General features: G+C 49.1%; 2 protein-coding genes across 5 annotated transcripts in view; both read left to right on the forward strand.

Moving 5' to 3' along the window:
- PPP1R16A (protein phosphatase 1 regulatory subunit 16A) overlaps positions 1-3,668 on the forward strand; it is a 65,974-nt gene extending 62,306 nt beyond the window's left edge. For both annotated transcript variants that reach the window (XM_061607152.1, XM_061607153.1), the window contains one exon: positions 44-3,668. In XM_061607152.1, the coding sequence (XP_061463136.1) occupies positions 44-424 (381 nt within the window). In that variant the 3' untranslated portion in view covers positions 425-3,668. The remainder of the gene's footprint in view (positions 1-43) is intronic.
- A 14,306-nt stretch (positions 3,669-17,974) lies between these two features.
- GPT (glutamic--pyruvic transaminase) overlaps positions 17,975-18,538 on the forward strand; it is a 51,422-nt gene continuing 50,858 nt past the window's right edge. For 2 of the 3 annotated variants that reach the window (XM_061607157.1, XM_061607156.1), the window contains exon 1: positions 17,975-18,137. The gene's annotated coding sequence lies outside the window, so the exon portion shown is untranslated. The remainder of the gene's footprint in view (positions 18,138-18,538) is intronic. The other variant, XM_061607155.1, reaches the window with a different exon arrangement.

Genomic DNA, 18,538 nt, shown 5'->3' on the forward strand with positions numbered 1-18,538 from the left:
GGTTCTGTCCCTGGCTTCACCCTTCCTCTCTGTGTTCCCACAGGACCCCGAGTCGGAGGCAGTGGGGCCAGGAGAGCAGCAGTCCGAGCGCAATGGCACAGCCCACCCCAAACACTTGTACTCCAAGCGGTTGGACCGTAGCGTCTCTTACCAGCTGGCCACGCAGGACGACCGGGCTGCCAATCTCAGCAAGGAGAAGGCTCAGCACACGTTAGCTGACCTGAAGCGCCAGCGAGCGGCTGCGAAGCTGCAGAGACACCAGCCAGAGGACTTCCCTCTCGGTGCTGGTGCGGAGCCCCGCCCAGACTCAGAACACAACTCTGTGTATTTTACCGCAGCCAGCGGGGACCCCCCACTCCTCAAGCTCACTGCTCCGGCTGAAGAGACTCCAGATGAGAAGAGGCGCTGCTGTAAGCTGATGTGAGCTGGGAGAGACCTCCTCCTCCGCCTCCTTGGGATCTGCTGACCCGGGGCTGGTGGCCATCCCGCCTATGCCCAGCAAGGGCAGCGCCTTGCACCTCCAGGGACTGGACGGCCAGCGTCTTCTCAGGAACTTGTCTGTGGGGGAGGCAGCAGGCATGGGAGACTCCACTCCACAGTGATAAAAAAATGAGCTCACCGCAGGGTCCTTTGTGGCAGATGCAGAAATTAGCCTGCTAAACTACAATGCCCCGCATGCTGTTTTCTAGGACGCTGCAGTGCATTTTGGGAACTGTAGTCTCGACAGGTAGTTTCTCTGTGTTAGGAGACGATGGCTGTTGGGCAGAATAAGCGTTCTATTGGCTCTGAAAGGAGAGTCCCTGTAGCTGTTCTGCCGCCCCTGCAGGCTTCAGAGATTTTGGGCAAGGACAAAGCAACTCTGCTGCACCTGTGCTTTGGATGGTACCTTTGCCCCGTGCAGCATTTGCACTAGCCCTCGTGCCCAGGGCACAAGTGAAGGCGAGCGGAAAGTGTTCCGGCAGCTGCTGTGCTTTTGCACAGGGGAGCAGCAGGCCACTGCTGCTCTATAGAGATACGAAGCGCAGGTTTCCTGGTGAAGATGGGCATACGTGAGGGTGTCTCTGCCTCCACAGTGTCCTGTTTGCTCAAAATTATTCTGAGTGTTCCATGCAATTTTCTGTGTTTCCCAGATGAACTGAAGGGTGGGAAGGTGGGTTTAAAAGGAGCCAGGGGCTATACTTGATCTGCACAGCTTGCTGTCAGAGTGGAGTGGGGCATAAGAGCAAAGGCCTCAAGTGTGACACTCTCACACCCCTCTCCAAAATGTCTGGCTGCTCTCTCTGGTGTGTGTGAAATGGGACTTTCACCCCCCCCCATGCCCCCTCTCCTCAGAGCTGATCAGGCACAGAGAAGGGCATGCTGGGAAAGGGCAGCTGGGAGGAGGGGTTCCCCTTGTTTTTTCTTGGGCTCAGTTGCTGGACAGCATGGCTGTTTCTGGGGTGACTCAGAGACTGGGAGGGCATTGTAGTGGTTGAGAGAGCATCTCCACCAGTCTGTACATTGACAGACGCAATAAGCCTTGGTGAGGAGGGACTGGAAGTGATACAAGGCCAGCCCTGGATGGGCCTGGTGGTGGGTGGGTGCAAGACACATACCTACATCCCCTCCACCAGGCCCATGCCAGGTTGGCCTTGGCTGTGTATGTGCTGCTGGTGTCTGTTGCCTCTCCTTCACCTTTTCCTGTGCTGCAGTGGTTGTGGCCTTCTGCCCCCCCATGCCCAGTGGTGTCCACAAAGGGCAGCGGGGGGATAGATTCAGGTTGCTTGCAGTGCAACCTGTGACAGGGAAAGGAGCCGTTCCTGGCGTAGCTGCCGCTGATCCCAGCCTCCATAGAAGCGGCCTTGCCTTGGACTTTGCAAGGGGGGCCTCAGATGTTCTCCTGCTCCTGGGCTGAGGCTGCTTCAGCTGTGGAGCTCCTCATAAACTCCCTTACGGACAAACCTACGAGACTGTCTCTGTCAAAGTGGGCCTGTTCTGTAAGCCCCCCAGTTCTGAGCATGCCCAGTTGTCTTTGGGGCGTGGGCTTCCTCATTCCAATCAAGAATGTTATTTCTCTCTCTCGTGCAGCCTTTGCCAACCTGTGCCTCTCCAGCGGGTTTGAACTGCAACGCCCGTCAGCCCCAGCTGGCAAAAGCACTAGAGGGCACCAGGTTGGCAAAGGCTGCCCTTGCCACTTTGTAGGCCCTGCATTTTCTATTTCTTTGTCTTAAAACATTGACAGTGTTTTTTCTAACTACTTGATTTTATTTCTAATCCTGATCTTTTTCTTGTCATTGATGAAGCAATAAATGAGTGGCCTCTGCCTTCTTCAGGCATTCTTGTGAACTGCCGTGGAGGCCGTGGAAGGGGCTCTCTTGACCAGGGACCAAATTACGTGTTCTTTCTCCCCCCCCCAAAAAACCCCATGCACATTCCAAGAAGGCAGCAGCATTCCTGCAAGGAGCCTGCCTCTGCTGTTGTGCCTGATGTGGCTGGTAGCATGGTCTGGGCAGCAGCCCAAGGCCCCCTCTGTGCCCCATGGGAGTGGCACCCTCCGCAATCTCTTCTGCTGGCATCCTAAGGTTTGGACTGGTTCTCCCCCCCCCCGTGTCCCTGATAGGGGAGCTGGCTTGGTGGTACTGGAACTGAGCTGAAAGGTGCTGTGCTGTAAACCCATCCACACCACCAGTGCCACCCATGTTCTTCCCCGTGCAAATGTGAATGGCAACTTCTGGGTCACCCTTGCCCTGCGGAATTGTCTGCTTTTCAGACACATGCCACAAAGAATCTGGGCTCTGAAGGTGCCGCAAGATTCTTTTAACCGTAGCTTTTCAGCTCTTTTGAGCACAGAGGTGGGTTTGCTGTGACTGCCACGTTTTGCATGGCTGGAACTGTTCCTGCTTTGAGCGGTACTCTGTGGAGTCTGTTAAAGGGGAGGTTCTGCATCAAGAATAAATGTTGCACATTCGGCAGGGAGACTCTGCAGCCCTGCAAAAAGTCCACAAGCCCAGATAGTGCCTTCTCCTTTCTGCTCTCTGTCCCCCACTTTCCCTGTTTTTCTTCTGGAGCAACGTGGTTGCCTGTCTTTACCTCCTGAGGCAGGCAAACCCTCCTCTACCAGCTCCTGCACATTTCCCCCCAGCAAACTCTCCCGTGCAAATTCATGTTTACGCACAAGCGATTTGTTCCCAAGCCCTGGGCTACCTGGGGGCAGATACATTGTTCAGCAGCTCTCAGGAACCCAGTAGTCACAGAGGGACCTTGCCTTCCAGTAGCAAACAGTGATGCTGTTCCTTCCTTCCTTCCTTCCTTCCTTCCTTCCTTCCTTCCTTCCTGGCCAGAGTTAGCTGAGGGTGCAATGGCAGCCCATCTCTGTAACTGAGACCAACAGGACGACAGGCTCCTATGACTTGGGCACACTTCATCCGGGGTTTTAGGCCCCGTTGAAATGAGCAAGAGCCGCACCAGCTGTGCTTTTGCACACAAATCCTGCTCGTCTTAGTGAGACTTGCACTGTAGAATATCCATCAGATGGTGCCCGCAGTAATGTGGTGGGTGGGCACCATTTGGCTCTTCTGCCTTAGGACCTCCAATGACACTCTTGGGCCAGGCCTGCGCCTGGATGGATGGATGCAAAGCCCCCTTCCTGAGGTGGGGCTCTTCGCTTTTCAGGGGTGCTACTAGGGGGTGGGTGGGACTAGACAGCTTTGGACTGATCATTTTCTACCATTAAAAGTGTTTCTGGTAAAAACCCTGACAGGTGTCTGATTCTGTTTGTGTGGGTGTCTCTATAGTGGATGAATTCTGGGCTTTTGCTTCATTGCCTCCACACAGCTTAGAGGCAATGGAGGTAAGGCCTGATGGCATGGTGTGTGGGGGGGTGGATAGGCGTGGTGTGCTGGGGGAGGAGGGAATCTTCTAAAAGTGAGTTGAATGCTGCTGAATGTTTTTTCCACCATCACGGAGTTTAAAGTACCTTTACGCCACGGTCACTGCAGGATAGCCTTCACATGTTGGCATAAGTAGAGCCCTAATGAAAGTTGGACAGTGAAAAAAGCGGATAAGAGAAAAATCAACTCATTTGAAATGTGTTGGAGGAGAGCTTTGCACATACCATGGACTGCGAAAGAGACAAATAATTGGGTGTTAGAACAAGTTAAACCAGAACTGTCACTAGAAGCTAAAATGATGAATCTGAGATTATCATACTTTGGACACATCATGAGAAGACACGATTCACTAGAAAAGACAATAATGCTGGGAAAAACAGAAAGGAGTAGAAAAAGAGGAAGGCCAAACAAGAGATGGATTGATTCCATAAAGGAAGCCACAGACCTGAACTTACAAGATCTGAGCAGAGTGGTTCATGACACATGCTCTTGGAGGTCACTGATTCATAGGGTCACCATAAGTTGCATTCGACTTGAAGGCAGAAAACAATAACAAAAGCTGGATCAGGCTAACGGGGGCCCCTCTAGTCCAGCATCCGGTGCTCACAGTGCCAACCATCAATCAATCACTTTATTTTACAGTCTTAGACCCAAACGAAAATGGATATTATACATAGTACAATATAGGGGTGATAATAATAAAAACAATTCTTATATACATGAATATAGCTGCTTTATACAGATGAAAGGGAAATACGTATCTGCTGGGCTGCATATATGAATTTAGCAACCTGTAAGGTAATTTGTTTGTCAGACCCAGATAGTAGATATACTATAGAAGCTCCAGGGGGCTTATGAGAAATTTTTAGCAGAATCTCCTCCAGATACTTAGAACAAATCTGAATGTACAGAGAACAAAAGAGGATAGTGTGTGGAAGGGTTTCGATGTCAGCACCACATGGACATATACGCTGATCATATGGGGTCCCTTTAAATCTCCCTTCGAGAACCGCAGATTGTAAAGAATTGAATCTCGCTTTAGAGAACATTAATCGGTATTTAGGAATTGTAAGTAAATCTAAGTACGTGCTAATCTTTTCAGGGGGAAGATTTAAGTTCGAATATATTGGGGAGCATCGTTTAGACGCTTTAGTCAAAGATGTTTGGTAGTCAATGTCTTTAAATCGTGTACGTATTATTGTTAATGCGTCATTTGGCAATAGGGATATTAAATACTCCTTTGAAAGCCCCATTTGTTGCAGTTTCAGTTCCAATTTAGAGTTCCAATTAGAGGGCCAATTGTCCTTCCAAAATAGAGGTATTTATCCTGTCTTAATATCAGTTGAGATTTTAATCCAATAATTTATAGATGTCAACCAAGCCTGGCATTCCATGGACAAAAACCCGCACTCTAGTCTCAACGCTGCCAAAGGTGCACACCTAGGCACACCTATTAGGCGACGTAGAAAAGAAGAAAGGATTGCTTCAACTGGCTCCACATGGAGATCCCAGGAATGAATCCAAATTGGGGCTCCGTATAAGATTTCAACAGTTGGCTGTCCTTACCAGTGTAATTCTCCCAGTGAGATCCAGCAGCCTTGATCCCCCGCGCTGTGAAGTGCCAGACTTGGAGCCTGTCGGGCGACACCTTGGCAGGAGAGGACTTGGCTCGCTGGCTTGGCTCACTCTTGGAGATGAAGTCGAAGGTGAGGGAGGAGGGCCCCCACGTCAGGGGCTGCATGTGACTGTCTGTCCAGTGAGGCTCCCTTCCAGGCTTGATCTGCAGGTGGAGTTCAGAGGGCAGCCGCCCCTCCAGGGATGTCCAAAGCTGACTTGGTCAGCGGTGGCCAAGTGCAAAAACCTTTGCCAGTATTGTCCTAAAATAAGAACCCAGCTCTAGCGGAGGGCCCACGCAGCTAATACGGTATCAAAATGAAGACAGCGCAGGCGGGGAGGACCCTTGGCCAGCTTGCTCTGGGCACCGCCTGATCACACTGGCTTCCAGGGTGGGTCACCACAAGGGATGGGAACCTGTGGCGCTCCTGGTGTTGGTCTGCCAATTCCCCTCAGCCACGTCCAGCATGGGGTCCAGGGCTGATGGCCGCTGGAGTCCAGCCATGTCTGGAGGGCCATGGATGTTCCCCCTCCCTCCCCGCCTGGGTGACTTGGTTTGCTCTCTAAGTTGCATGCTCACGTGGGGATCACTTTCTCACTTTGCAAGTTACAGATGGTTTCCTGCAAGGAAGCTTTTGTGTTTCAAGGGTGCTGTGTTTTCCTCAAAAACGCTGCTTTCCTCCCCACCCCCAGCAGTGCTTCCACCGCACCTGGGCATGTTGCGTAGAACGTGGCTGTGGCCTGGGGCACCCGCAACATCTTTGATGCCGAGTGATCCGAGTTCCTGTCCTCCTTGAGTATGCTATTTTGTTAGGATATGAGCCCTCTTCAGACATTGTGTCTACAGTTAAGTAGGGTGTGTGTGTTGGGAGTGGAGCCTGGCTGGGCAGCTCCTCCTCTTGTCCCAATCCGATTGGTTCCAGATGGCATAGAAGCCTGAATGGGTGTGTGTGTGTCCAGATGTTTGTGGTGTACATGCAGATGTCAGGGGGGTAGAGGCTACTCAGCTGTAAGTAATATAGCCCCCAGAGGGGTCTGCTGTTATGGATGAAATGTTGCTAGCCCCAAGGCTTCCTTTGCACCCTGCAGAAATCGCCTACCACACATGGGCACACTTCCACAGTCCTTTTAAAAGGCATTTCTTTTGCTCTTTCCAGAGTATCCATCTCTTCCCTCCTGGCCGACGCAACCCCCCACAGTCCATTGTTCCTAGGAGGGCTTGTATTTCACTGTCATGCATGTGTAGCCATTTACTGTTTATTTTGACAATGGATACATCACGTAATTACAACTGTCTCTAAGCAGCGTATAAGCAACTCATTTTTTAAAAAAGTAGTTAAAATGCCTGCTGGGATAAACAAAGTCTTCAGTAGGCACCAGACGTTCCACAGGAAGGGGGCCTGTCTGACTTCAACTGGGAGTTCCATAAAATTGTGCCCACAGTACTGAATTCATGGATCCTAGTGGATCCGAGCCATGGGGACCACTGACTGACTGCCCTGAAGACCTCAGCGATCAGGCAAGGATACAATAATAATAATAATAATAATAATAATAATAAATAATAAATTTAATTTCTTCGTCGCCTATCTGGCCAATGGCCACTCTAGGCGACTTACAAAATTATTAAAATACAATTAATAAAATACAGTAATACAATAAAAACAATAGATCGACAACAACAATATTAAAACTGAGTAGGAGGCATTACAATTATATCGATTAACCCTCCCCGGATACCCCAAAGGCCTGCTGAAAAAGCCAGGTCTTTAAGGCTTTCCGAAATACATTTAGGGAAGAGGCATGCCGGAGATCTTGTGGGAGGGAGTTCCAAAGAGTGGGGGCCGCCACTGGGATCAGGTGGGCCCAAGTTGTTAAGGCCTTGCAAATTAATACAAGAACCTTGAACCTGGCGACTAGTGTATGGGCAGGCAGAGTTGAACACTGGAGTTTTGAGCTAGTGATAGTCAGTCTCCATCAATGGTGTATTTATTTATTTATTGCATTTATATACTGCCTCATAGCCAAAGCTCTCTGGGCAGTTTACAACAATTAAAAACAAGTATACAAATTTAAAACCATACCAAATTAAAACCCATAAAAACCGATAGGCAAGTTAAAAACGTGCTATTCAAATGCTGTTAAAAATGTGGCTCTCTATTTCCTTTTTGCTTTGCCCGCATAATGTTTCGAGTCCAGTCCCCAGCATCTCCAGGTAGGGCTGAGAGAGGCTCCTGCCTGAAACCCTGGAGAGCCATTCCTGCCAGCCACCGTGCAGACAACACTGAGCGAGGTCTTTCTTGGTATAGGCCACTTCCTATGTCCCTAAGACTCTCGGAGAGCTGCAAGCCTCCTCTCCCCCCGTCCCCTGGGCCATTTTTGCCTGCCATGTCTCCTCCCCGTGTTCTCCAGCTGACGAATGCCAACGGAGACCCTGCAGAGGGGAAGGCCGTGGCGTCTGGTTTCAGGCCTTAGTTTTCATGTGCGGAGCATGGAGGTGAACATCGGAGGAGATGCTTCCCAGCTGCCACTGGAGCTGAACGAAGGAGGATGTGAGAGGCACTGGGGGCTCTGGGCTTTCCAGCAGAGCAGGTGGGCCTCCGTCAAAAGACAGGTCGTCCTCGCTGGCTTGATGAGCTCTGAGCAGCCTCCCTGTACCCACCGGCAGCAGCAACAACCCCCAGTCTGTGCCAAGGAAGGAGCTTGTGACCGACACAACATGTGCATAATACTCCTTTTGGAGCATGTGAGCGTGCCCAGCGGTGCAGCCATGTGGTGCTTCCTCCTCCTCCTCTTCTGAGGAAGCAGCATCCTTGCTGTGCCTGCCAGTCCACTTGATTTAGCTCATGCAAAGGAACAGTGGAGAACATGAGCTGTGAGTTGCAGGTCCCTGGGTTAAATCTCATCTTGGCTATAAGCAGGGTTGCATTGTAGATCCAGAACTGAGCCGGGGTTGAAGTGAATGACTTTCAAGGTCCCTTCCCAATGCAGAACAACGATAAGTAACGTTCCATAGCAAGCAACTTGAATGAGAAAAAGAGTCAAAGATGGGTGAGAGGTTCTAAAAAAAAAGGAAATTCTAAAGGCACAATGGCAAGCAATTCCATCAAGGGAAAAAGGGGGAAGACAGCGGAAGAAGGAGAGAGGACCAGGAGAGAGATCTCGGGGTTGTAGTGGACAGCACGATGAAAATGTCGACCCAGTGTGCGGCAGCTGTGAAAAAGGCAAATTCCATGCTAGCGATAATTAGGAAAGGTATTGAAAATAAAACAGCCGATATCATAATGCCATTGTATAAATCTATGGTGCGGCCGCATTTGGAATACTGTGTACAGTTCTGGTCGCCTCATCTCAAAAAGGATATTCTAGAGTTGGAAAAGGTTCAGAAGAGGGCAACCAGAATGATCAAGGGGATGGAGCGACTCCCTTACGAGGAAAGGTTGCAGTATTTGGGGCTTTTTAGTTTAGAGAAAAGGCGGGTCAGAGGAGACATGATAGAAGTGTATAAAATTATGCATGGCATTGAGAAAGTGGATAGAGAAAAGTTTTTCTCCCTCTCTCATAATACTAGAACTCGTGGACATTCAAAGAAGCTGAATGTTGGAAGATTCAGGACAGACAAAAGGAAGTACTTCTTTACTCAGCGCATAGTTAAACTATGGAATTTGCTCCCACAAAATGCAGTAATGGCCACCAGCTTGGATGGCTTTAAAAGAAGATTAGACAAATTCATGGAGGACAGGGCTATCAATGGCTACTAGCCATGATGGCTGTGCTCTGCCAGCCTAGTCAGAGGCAGCATGCTTCTGAAAACCAGTTGGCGGAAGCCTCAGGAGGGGAGAGTGTTCTTGCACTTGGGTCCTGCTTGCGGGCTTCCCCCAGGCACCTGGTTGGCCACTGTGAGAACAGGATGCTGGACTAGATGGGCCACTGGCCTGATCCAGTAGGCTCTTCTTATGTTCTTATGTTCTTAAGAAGCGAAGGTGGTGTCACAGAAAGCTTAGAGATGACCTGAAAAAGGACACCTACAGGAAGTGGAATGAAGACCAAACCACAAAGGAAGAGTACAGGCAGGTAGCACAGAATTGCAGGGATGGTGCCAGGAAGGCTAAAACTGAGAATGAGCTGAGGCTAGCAAGGGATGCTAAAAGCAACAAAAAAGTTTTCTTCAGGTACATCTGTAGTAAAAGACAGAGAAAAGAAATGGTGGCACAGCTACTCAGTGAGGATGGCAAAATGATAACAGATGACAAAGAAAAGGCAGAAGTGCTCAATTCCTACTTTGGCTTAGTCTTATCTAATCACTTTGAACGAGTTCCAATTTGCATGGCCCAACGAACCTAGAGGAACAAAGGAACTGGCTGAACAACCATCTATTAACTTTGCCAAATCGTGGAGGACGGGTGAAGTCCCAGATGACTGGAGGAGGGCTAATGTTGTCCCTATCTTCAAAAAGGGCAAAAAGGAGGAACCGGGGAACTACAGATTATGCTGTAGACATAATATATCTCGACTTCAGCAAAGCTTTTGACAAAGTGCCCCATGATATTCTGAAAGCTAGCTAATTATGGCCTGGATGGAATGACTACCAGGTGGATCCACAGTTGGCTACAGAGTCGTACTCAAAGAGTTCTCCTTCAGTGGTTCCTTTTCAAACTGGGCGGAAGTAACGAGTGGGGGGTACTGCAGGGCTCAGTCCTGGGCCTAGTGCTCGTCAACATTTTTATTAACGACTGGGATGAGGAGGTGCAGGGAATGCTTATCACATTTGCAGATGATACAAAATTGGGAGGGATAGCTAATACCCTGGAAGGCAGAAACAAAATTTAAAGGGATCTTTATAGGCTGGAACATTGGGCTGAAAACAACAGAATGAAGTTGAACAGGGATAAGTGCAAGGTTCTACACCTAGGAAAATGAAACCAAGTTCACAGTTACAAGATGGGGGATACTTGGCTCAGGAATACTATATGCGAGAAGGATCTTGGGATTGTTGTTGATCACATGGTGAATCACAACAGCGTGATGTCGCTACAAAAAAGGCAAATGCTATTTTAGGCTGCATTAACAGAAGTAGAGTTTCCAAACTGCGTGAAGTATTAGTTCCCCTCTGTTCAGCACTGGTTAGGCCTCATCTTGAATACTGCGTCCAATTCTGGTCTCCGCACTTCAAGAAGGATGCAGACAAACTGCAACGGGTTCAGAGGAGGGCAACAAAGATGATCAGGGGACTTGAAACAAAGCCCTGTGAGGAGAGACGGAAAGAACTGGGCATGTTTAGCCTGGAGAAGAAAAGAATGAGGGGAGATATGATAGCACTCTTCAAGTACATTAAAGGTTGTCACATAGAGGAGGGCCGGGATCTCTTCTCGATCGCCCCAGAGTGCAGGACACGGAATAATGTTGCAGGAAGCCAGATTTCGACTGAACATCAGGAAAAACGTCCTAACTGTTAGAGCCATACGACAATGGAACCAATGACCTAGGGAGGTGGTGGGCTCTCCGACACTGGAGGCATTCAAGAGGCAGCTGGAGAGCCATCTGGTGGCTGGACTCGATGGCTTTATAGGCCCCTTCCAGGCCTGCTATTCTGTGACTCTTATGAATTTACTAAGTAGCCTTTGGAAACCCCCTAAGCCTCACATCTGCAATGTGGGTGTCAGAACACCAATTGGCGGGATATAAATGTAATAAATAGACAGACCTTACAGTTTGTAAACATTTTTAAGGCATGTACAAAGTGCTGTGAGGCAATGGTGGGTGTGTCATGCACTGCCTGTTTGTTCTGGCTGAATTAATCTCGGGGCCTTTCCGGCACCGGTTTTGTTTTGCATTCTTAATTATTTTTGCTCCTGGCAGCATTGGGGTGGTCATTCGCAATCCTGCCAATGTTTCAGGGTGAACACTCTGCTTTGTTTCTAACCTGTGCATGCCCTGTAACGTCCTGCTAAATTCCTGTAACTTTTTATGCTGCAAATGTTCTGGGGCGAGGGCCTGGTCCTACTCTTGTCATGATATAACGGAAGAGGTGCCCTTTCAGACGGCAATAATGCAGTAACACCGGGAAAAGCATCACACAACTAACAGAGCGGAATGATGTGCGGATGGTCCAGTATAAATCCACCACTAGTGTGGTATAGTGGTTAGAGTGCTGGACTATGACCTGGGAGATCAGGGTTCGAATCCCCACACAGCCATGAAGCTCACTGGGTGACCTGGGCCAATCACTGCCTCTCAGCCTCAGAGGAAGGCAATGGGAAACCCCCTCTGAATACCGCTTTCCATGAAAACCCTGTTCATAGGAACGCCGTAAGTCGGAATCGACTTGAAGGCAGCCCATTTCCATTTTTAATGTACTATGATTGCATCAAAGACATGGTTGCAGAATACATACACACAAAAAAGCACCAGTCTGGAGAGGGGACCTAGATCAGTGTTCTTCAGCCTTGGATCCCCAGATGTTGATAGACTACAACTCCCACCATCCCTGATCATTTGTCTGGGGATGATGGGAGTTGTATTCCAACAACATCTGGGGACTCACGGTTGAGGAACAGTGCCCAGGATGACATGTTTCCACCACCTGGTTCTGTAGCCACCCTTCCAAATAGGGATTTAAATAGCGCAAACCCTCCCTTTGCCAACCATCTGGTTCCTTCTGCATCCAACCGGCCTGGGGATGCAGCTTGCAATGTTTGAAGGGCTACATCAACCTTCTCCAACCTGGTGCCCTCCAGATGTCTTGGACTGCAATTCCCATCGACTGCAGCCAGCACAGCCATATGATGTAGTCCACAGCATCTGGAGGGCAGCAGATTGGGGAGAGCTGGGCTCCATACTTAGGGTGCTGATGTGGCATCCACATTTCTCTTCATACGTCACAGTAGGAAGTTTTTCGGCCAGCTGGCAGTGGCTGAAACATGCTGTTCTGCTGGTAGACCTCCAAATGTTTGGAGCTGCCCAGTGACCTCTAACTGTGAGCGTGAAGGAGTGGTTGAAGGCTGATGCAGGGATCCACAGAGGGGCTGCCCAGTTCTGCCAAAATGAAGCCCTGGGCTTCCATCACATGAGTGCCTCTTGTCTTTTCTTCCTCTCCAGGGCACAGAAGGAAACTCCCAGTAATCCATCAGTGTGGAGGGTGGCAAAACGTTGTTCTGAGACAGTCAAAGAGCGCTGGATTCAGACCACCTCAAATGCTTGCAGCTGGGTTGGTCTTCTTTGCTTCAGTTGCCTGGACTCCAGGAGAGAGGTCAGATGCTGCAAGAGAAGCAAGGAGATAATGTCTGGAGGATAGATCCTGCTTGCAGCAGGAGAGGGCATCCGGCAGATGCAATCCTAGCAGGAGGTCCATTCCAAGCAGTGCTGGAATCGGGCCTTTACTGTGGTGGCACCCACCCTTTGGAACCCACCCATTGCATATCAGACAGGTGCCGTCTCTGTTGTCTTTCAGCACCTGCTAAAGACATTCCTCTTTCAACACGCCTTCTAAAAGTTTTGTCCCAGATGGTATCAGTCTAGGATATGAATTGGTGCTATGTATGTGATGTTCTTTTAAACCAGCGATTCCCAACATGCGTGGTAGCGCCCCCCTGGGGGACTTTACAGCCTTTCAGGCGGGTGTTGGCGTGACTACAAACTCTAGGGGGCGTTTGGGTTCATCAGGGGGGCGTTGACATTTGGTGGTCTGATGTGACAGTTGAAGCATTTGTTTAATTTTATTTAATACACAAATCATTAATTTTTAAATTTTTGTCCCCAGTTAGAATGTATTTAATAGTCTCAGTTCATGGAAATAACACTATAAATAATGTGTGCTCTTTAGTAAAGAAATTCTGAATAGCAGCCAGTGTCATATCAAGGAATGGGGATATTAGCTACGCCCCGGCACTAGGTAATGTTCTGATGCTGTCTTGAGGGATGTTGGAACCAATCACGAGAGAGTGTTTGATAAGCTGGGTGTATTGGTGGAGGGCGCATTCTTCCAATGGATGAGCGCCGTGTGCAAACAGGTGACGCAGACAGTCAGTTATTCGCTGGTTTTCTTCAGGAATGGGACACTCGCTACCCGTCGTTTCAAATCCATTCATTTGCAAAGCAGAAGACCAAGAACTTAGTTTGCAAGAACAAATTGTTGAGCTTCAAAACGATGAAGAATCGAAGCAAATCTTCAACAGCAGAGGACACCAAGTCATGTGGCTGAAACATCATGTGAAATTTCCTGCTCTATAGAGAAAAGCAAAACTTCTTTATATTGCCTTTCCATCTTATCTCGCTGAACAAGGATTTAGTGCAGTGAATCGCATACTAGTGAAGAATTGAAACCGTTTGGATATTGTTAGTCGTGGTGACTTAAGACTATTACTATCCAAGTATACTCCAGATATTGTGAAGTTAGCCAAAACTCATCAAGCTCAAGGATCACACTAGTTTTTTATAATAATCTCATTTTATTTACTTTTCTATAACTATGTATGTATATTAATAAATCATACTAAGAATTCAATGTGTAATCTAAGTGCAATAAAAAGGCATGATAAAAACTATCAGTAATAATAATTGAAAATACCTTTTATGCATTACTCATATTTTAAGGGCAGAACAGGAAGCATTGGCATATACTTAATCTGAGGGGGCGTTGGGCACAAAAAGATTTTGCAAAGGGGCATTGGGTCGAAAAAGGTTGGGTAACGCTGTTTTAAACTGTTTTTATATTTGTAATTGTACACACACATACACAATAAATCACAGTTTTAACTGCTTTATTTATATAGGTAGCTGTTTTATAAATGTTGTAAATTGCTCCTGGATGCCTCATGGGAAGTGATTCATAAATGAAATAATAATAATCGAGATATGAAACTGGTTTGCAGGAAAGGGTAGCCCAGAGCGGTGGAAGTAACAAGGAGCATGGAGCACAGTTTAGTTTGCCGGTGGAGCTGGTTGGATGTCTCTGGGGAAGGGAGTCATTTGCCCTGTCCAGTTTTTCATCTGCAATTATCTTTCTTAGTGGAGTTCAGAGAGGAAATCAGGCCATGCTGGGTTGGAGGAAAACAAAGCCCCGGACCAGCCCACAGACCTTTGCCTTTGGACAATCCTGCCCAGCCTAGCCAAATAAACACGCTGATTGCTGCACTTGGTTCCCGAGGCTGTTCCACCTGCTTGCTGGAGGTGGACAAGGGGTCAGTTGCACGAGTTTGCAACATCCTGGCCAGGCGATAAGGGGGGTCACGGCATGCAAGGAAGAGGCCTTGCAGGTTTAGCCACCAATTTGGCTTCCAGAATTTGAACCAGCTTATTCTTGCTGGCTGGGGGTTCAACGTGCTGGGGGACTGGAGGGGGGCTGATCAGTGTAAATATCCTTCTGCTGTTGTGAGCCAAACATCTCTGGCAGGATGTGAAGTCTGGGAGACCTATAGGTGCCTTGGTGCACAAGTCTTTAAGCAGATGTGTATGCTTGCCTCTGAGGATCCTGCAGTCGTACAGAGGTGTGTGGCAGCCACAGATTCCGTGGAAATGATTAGCGTACACACAGCCGTCATGGTTAGTGCAGAGTGGTCTTCACTGATTTATCGGAGTTTACACTGGAGCATTAATTAATTTATATTAGCAATCTGGACTTGTTTAAGTGTGTGTGATTTGATTTATTTTTATCTATTTATGACTACATTTATATCCCACTTTTCCTCCAAGGAGTTCAAGGCGGTGCACATGGTTCTCCACCCTGTTTTTCTTCTCACAACAACCCTGTGAAGCAGGCTAGCCTGAGAGATTATGACTGGCCCTAGTGAGCTTTATGGTTTGAGAGGGGTTTTGAATCCTGGTCTCCCAGGTCCGAGTCCAGCGCTCTAACCGCTGCACCACACTGGCCCTCACAAACCTTTTTGTGTGTGGTACTTGGGAGTTTTATTTTTAATAAAGAAAAGCAGGGTATGCCTATCTAAATGCGTAGAGTTCCCAGATGCACGCAGAACTGTATCAGCCTGCTGCTTTCTCTGGTGGGGCTGGGTGCAGGGACTTCAGCATCTGTGCTCGACAACTCCCTTCTTTGGTCTCCAACAACATTTCGAGACCGGGAGGAATTCAGTACCGTCTGCCGAAATCTGGACTGATGCCGCCTCTGGATCCCGAGCTCCTTCAGTTATCAGACTGGAGAGGCAGAGGAGATGTCATCCGTTGTACAGTCTTGCTCAGCCTACCCCCTTTCCTGTGGGTTTCAATGGGAAACTTCCCCTGTTGCCATTTGCTGCATCACAGACTCCAGTCGACATTTTGGAGACCTTCTTTAATTCCTTCAGAATGCATTCCACCCCCTGGTCCTGCAGGGATGATGAACACCATGTAGATAATGAAAGCGCTCACTTCGGCCAATAAACACGCATGAAAAGGGTGAAACAATCTACTTGTTTGCTTCTGTCTTGCTTCTTTGATCCTGGATGCAAGATGGGTCTAGTGGAGGGGGAGGTGCAGGGCAGCGCAGGGACGATGCTGTCCTGCGCCAGAACGCTCAGGGTCGTTGGCGAGGGTTTTGCCCTGTGCCAGCAGTTCAAATGGCAGCACATAACTGCAAGGTTGTTTGCATGTCTAATCAACTGCTAAAGGTTGCATTTCGGCTGCCTGGCTGTTTATTTATTTGGTGCTTGTTAAAGCTCCGTGCGTTTTCCAGGCTGAAGTGAAAAGCCAGAGTTCAGTGGAGCTTACTCCTAGGGGACTGTGCATAGGACTGAAGTCAACGAAGGGTGTCTGCCCTTGTAAAATAACGGATCAAGACAGATGCCTGCATTTTTGGGACTTTCCTTGGGGCGTGGCTCTCGGAGCCATCATGCTGAGGTCCCGCAGGTCAACATTTCCTGCTACACCGCAGGATTGATCCTGCCACACACAGGCCTTGGCTGAGAAGGAGCAGAAACTAAGAAGCAGGGGGTAGCTGTGCCTTTCTCCTCCACCCCCCCCATTCCTACGGAATGTCTTGACCAGCTGCTGACATCTGAGCCGGCCCAAAGGACATGTTCTCCTTCAAGTGTGTCTCCGGCAGTCTTCCTCTTTCCTGCCTGTGACCTGCCAATGGCCCTGGGGGTGGGGGTGGCTCTTCTCTGGGACTGGGAAGAGCGAGAAGCCAATTCCCTTGCGCAAGCCGTCCAGGGAGTAGGCCTCAGACAGCCCCCTTGGCTTGAGACTCTGCTGGGCACAACCGGCAAGCCACTCACGAGCCAGTTGGCACCCACAAGTCTCAGCATCAGAAGATCCCCCTGTAGCTGGGCCAAACCAAAGGGGGGCCAGCCAGATGCCTGTTGGGAAGTCCTCAAGCTGGGCACAAGCCCAATACAGCCCCCCCTGCAGTTGCTCTACAGTGACTGCCATGCAGTGGTAGACTGCCTCTGAAACAGGAGGTTCCACATAGCAATCATGGCTAATAGCTGATGAGAGATTTTTTTCTTCTCCATGGATTTGTCTCATCCCATTTTAGAGTTTTCGGTAAGAATGTGGATATTTACGGGGAGTTGCATATGGTGACCTGAGGGCAGGGGCTGGAGAACGAGTGTTTCAGCCCAATATTTTATTTGTTTAATTTACGGTTATTATTAAAATTAATATCCCACCTTTCCTCAAAGGAACTCAAAGTTGTGTACATAATTCTCAAGTTTTAATCCTCACAACAGCCCTGTGAAGTAGGCTGGGGTATGAGTGGCCTAAGGTCACCTAGTGAGCTTTGTGGTCGAATGGAGATCTGTGGCTTGAGTGGAGATTTGAACACCCAAAATGGCAACTAGTGTAAATTGCCTTGAAACTTGTGTGGAAGGCAAGTAAAGCATAATACTGGTTTAGATTATTATCCTTGTTGTTAGCTATCTGCGTTTTGTTTTCTTTGAACTCTTTTGATCTTCTTGCATTCTTTTCATGCTGTGTTGTTTTGTTTTATTACATTGTATTAGTTTTACCTTGTTATTTTTATCCTGTGAGCGGTCTAGAGAACTTTTTGTTCGAGGGCAGCTAGTAAGTAAGTACATGGGACTCGGCCCTGCCTGGCTTCTCACATTCTGGACAATCTGTGCCTGAATTTCATTTGTGTGGACTGTAAGCTAAATGCACTCTGTATATGCACAGAAACGTGGCTGAGCCCTGTCACTGAAAGAAAGGCATTTGGAGCAGGCTATATCCATAAGTACTCTGTCAACTTCACTGGCTCCTGCACAAACGTAGAGAGATGGATCGCACAGTGCGTGCCTGTTTCTGCCTTAAGGAACTGGGGCCCAGAGAGTTGTGGGTCTCTGCTATGGGGACAGCACCCCCCCCAAGTTCTGAGGCCCTGTGGTGTACTGGAGGGCAGCAGGAAAGGGTTTAAATTTAGTGGTTGAGCTGCCTGGGGTTTGCCCCTGGAGACATCTGCTCTGGCAAAGGTCAAACTGGCCTCTCGGGCCACATGCGAGGGAGGTGACTCCCCCTCCGGCTGCCAGAGCCCTCCCTCGGTCACTCACTCGCCGCCTGCCTTATTATTAGCTGGAGGAGGAGATTTGCGAAGAGGACGGCTGTCTGGGCCAGCGAGGGACCCCTGACAGCGCTGCTGGAAAGAGAGCCAGTGAGAGGCACCGGCGGAGGAGCAGGTGGAGACAGTGACAGGGGGCAGTGCCCAAGGGCACCCTCTGCAGCCTGGCACAGGTAGGGCAGGCTGGAGGAAGGGAGGGGGCATAGCATGGCTCCTTTTTTTGGTGAGCTTCACCATTGCTCGGGACAGTTGAGCTGTTGTTTCCCCGGCACTTCCAAATGCCAGGGGCTGTACAATAAAGACTCAAAGAGGCCTACATTCTGGGAAATTCAGGGTCCTGCCTCAGAGCCAGGGGGGAGCCCCGGCCTGTCACCCCCGGGGCTTGCCACTTTCCAAATGGGTGTGGCTACAGGGACAGAAGACGGTGCCCCCCCACTAGTCAATCTTCCTTCCTACCCATGGAGCTGTGTGGGGCTCTGTGCTAGCCTGGGGGGATTTGTGGGGAGGGGGCCTGGAGATTTTGGGTTTTCTGTGCTCCTCAGCTGGAGTGAGTGTTCTTCCATGGGGGGGATAC

Source organism: Rhineura floridana, chromosome 1 (assembly GCF_030035675.1).
Source record: "Rhineura floridana isolate rRhiFlo1 chromosome 1, rRhiFlo1.hap2, whole genome shotgun sequence".
Classification (NCBI taxonomy): Eukaryota; Metazoa; Chordata; class Lepidosauria; order Squamata; family Rhineuridae; genus Rhineura; species Rhineura floridana.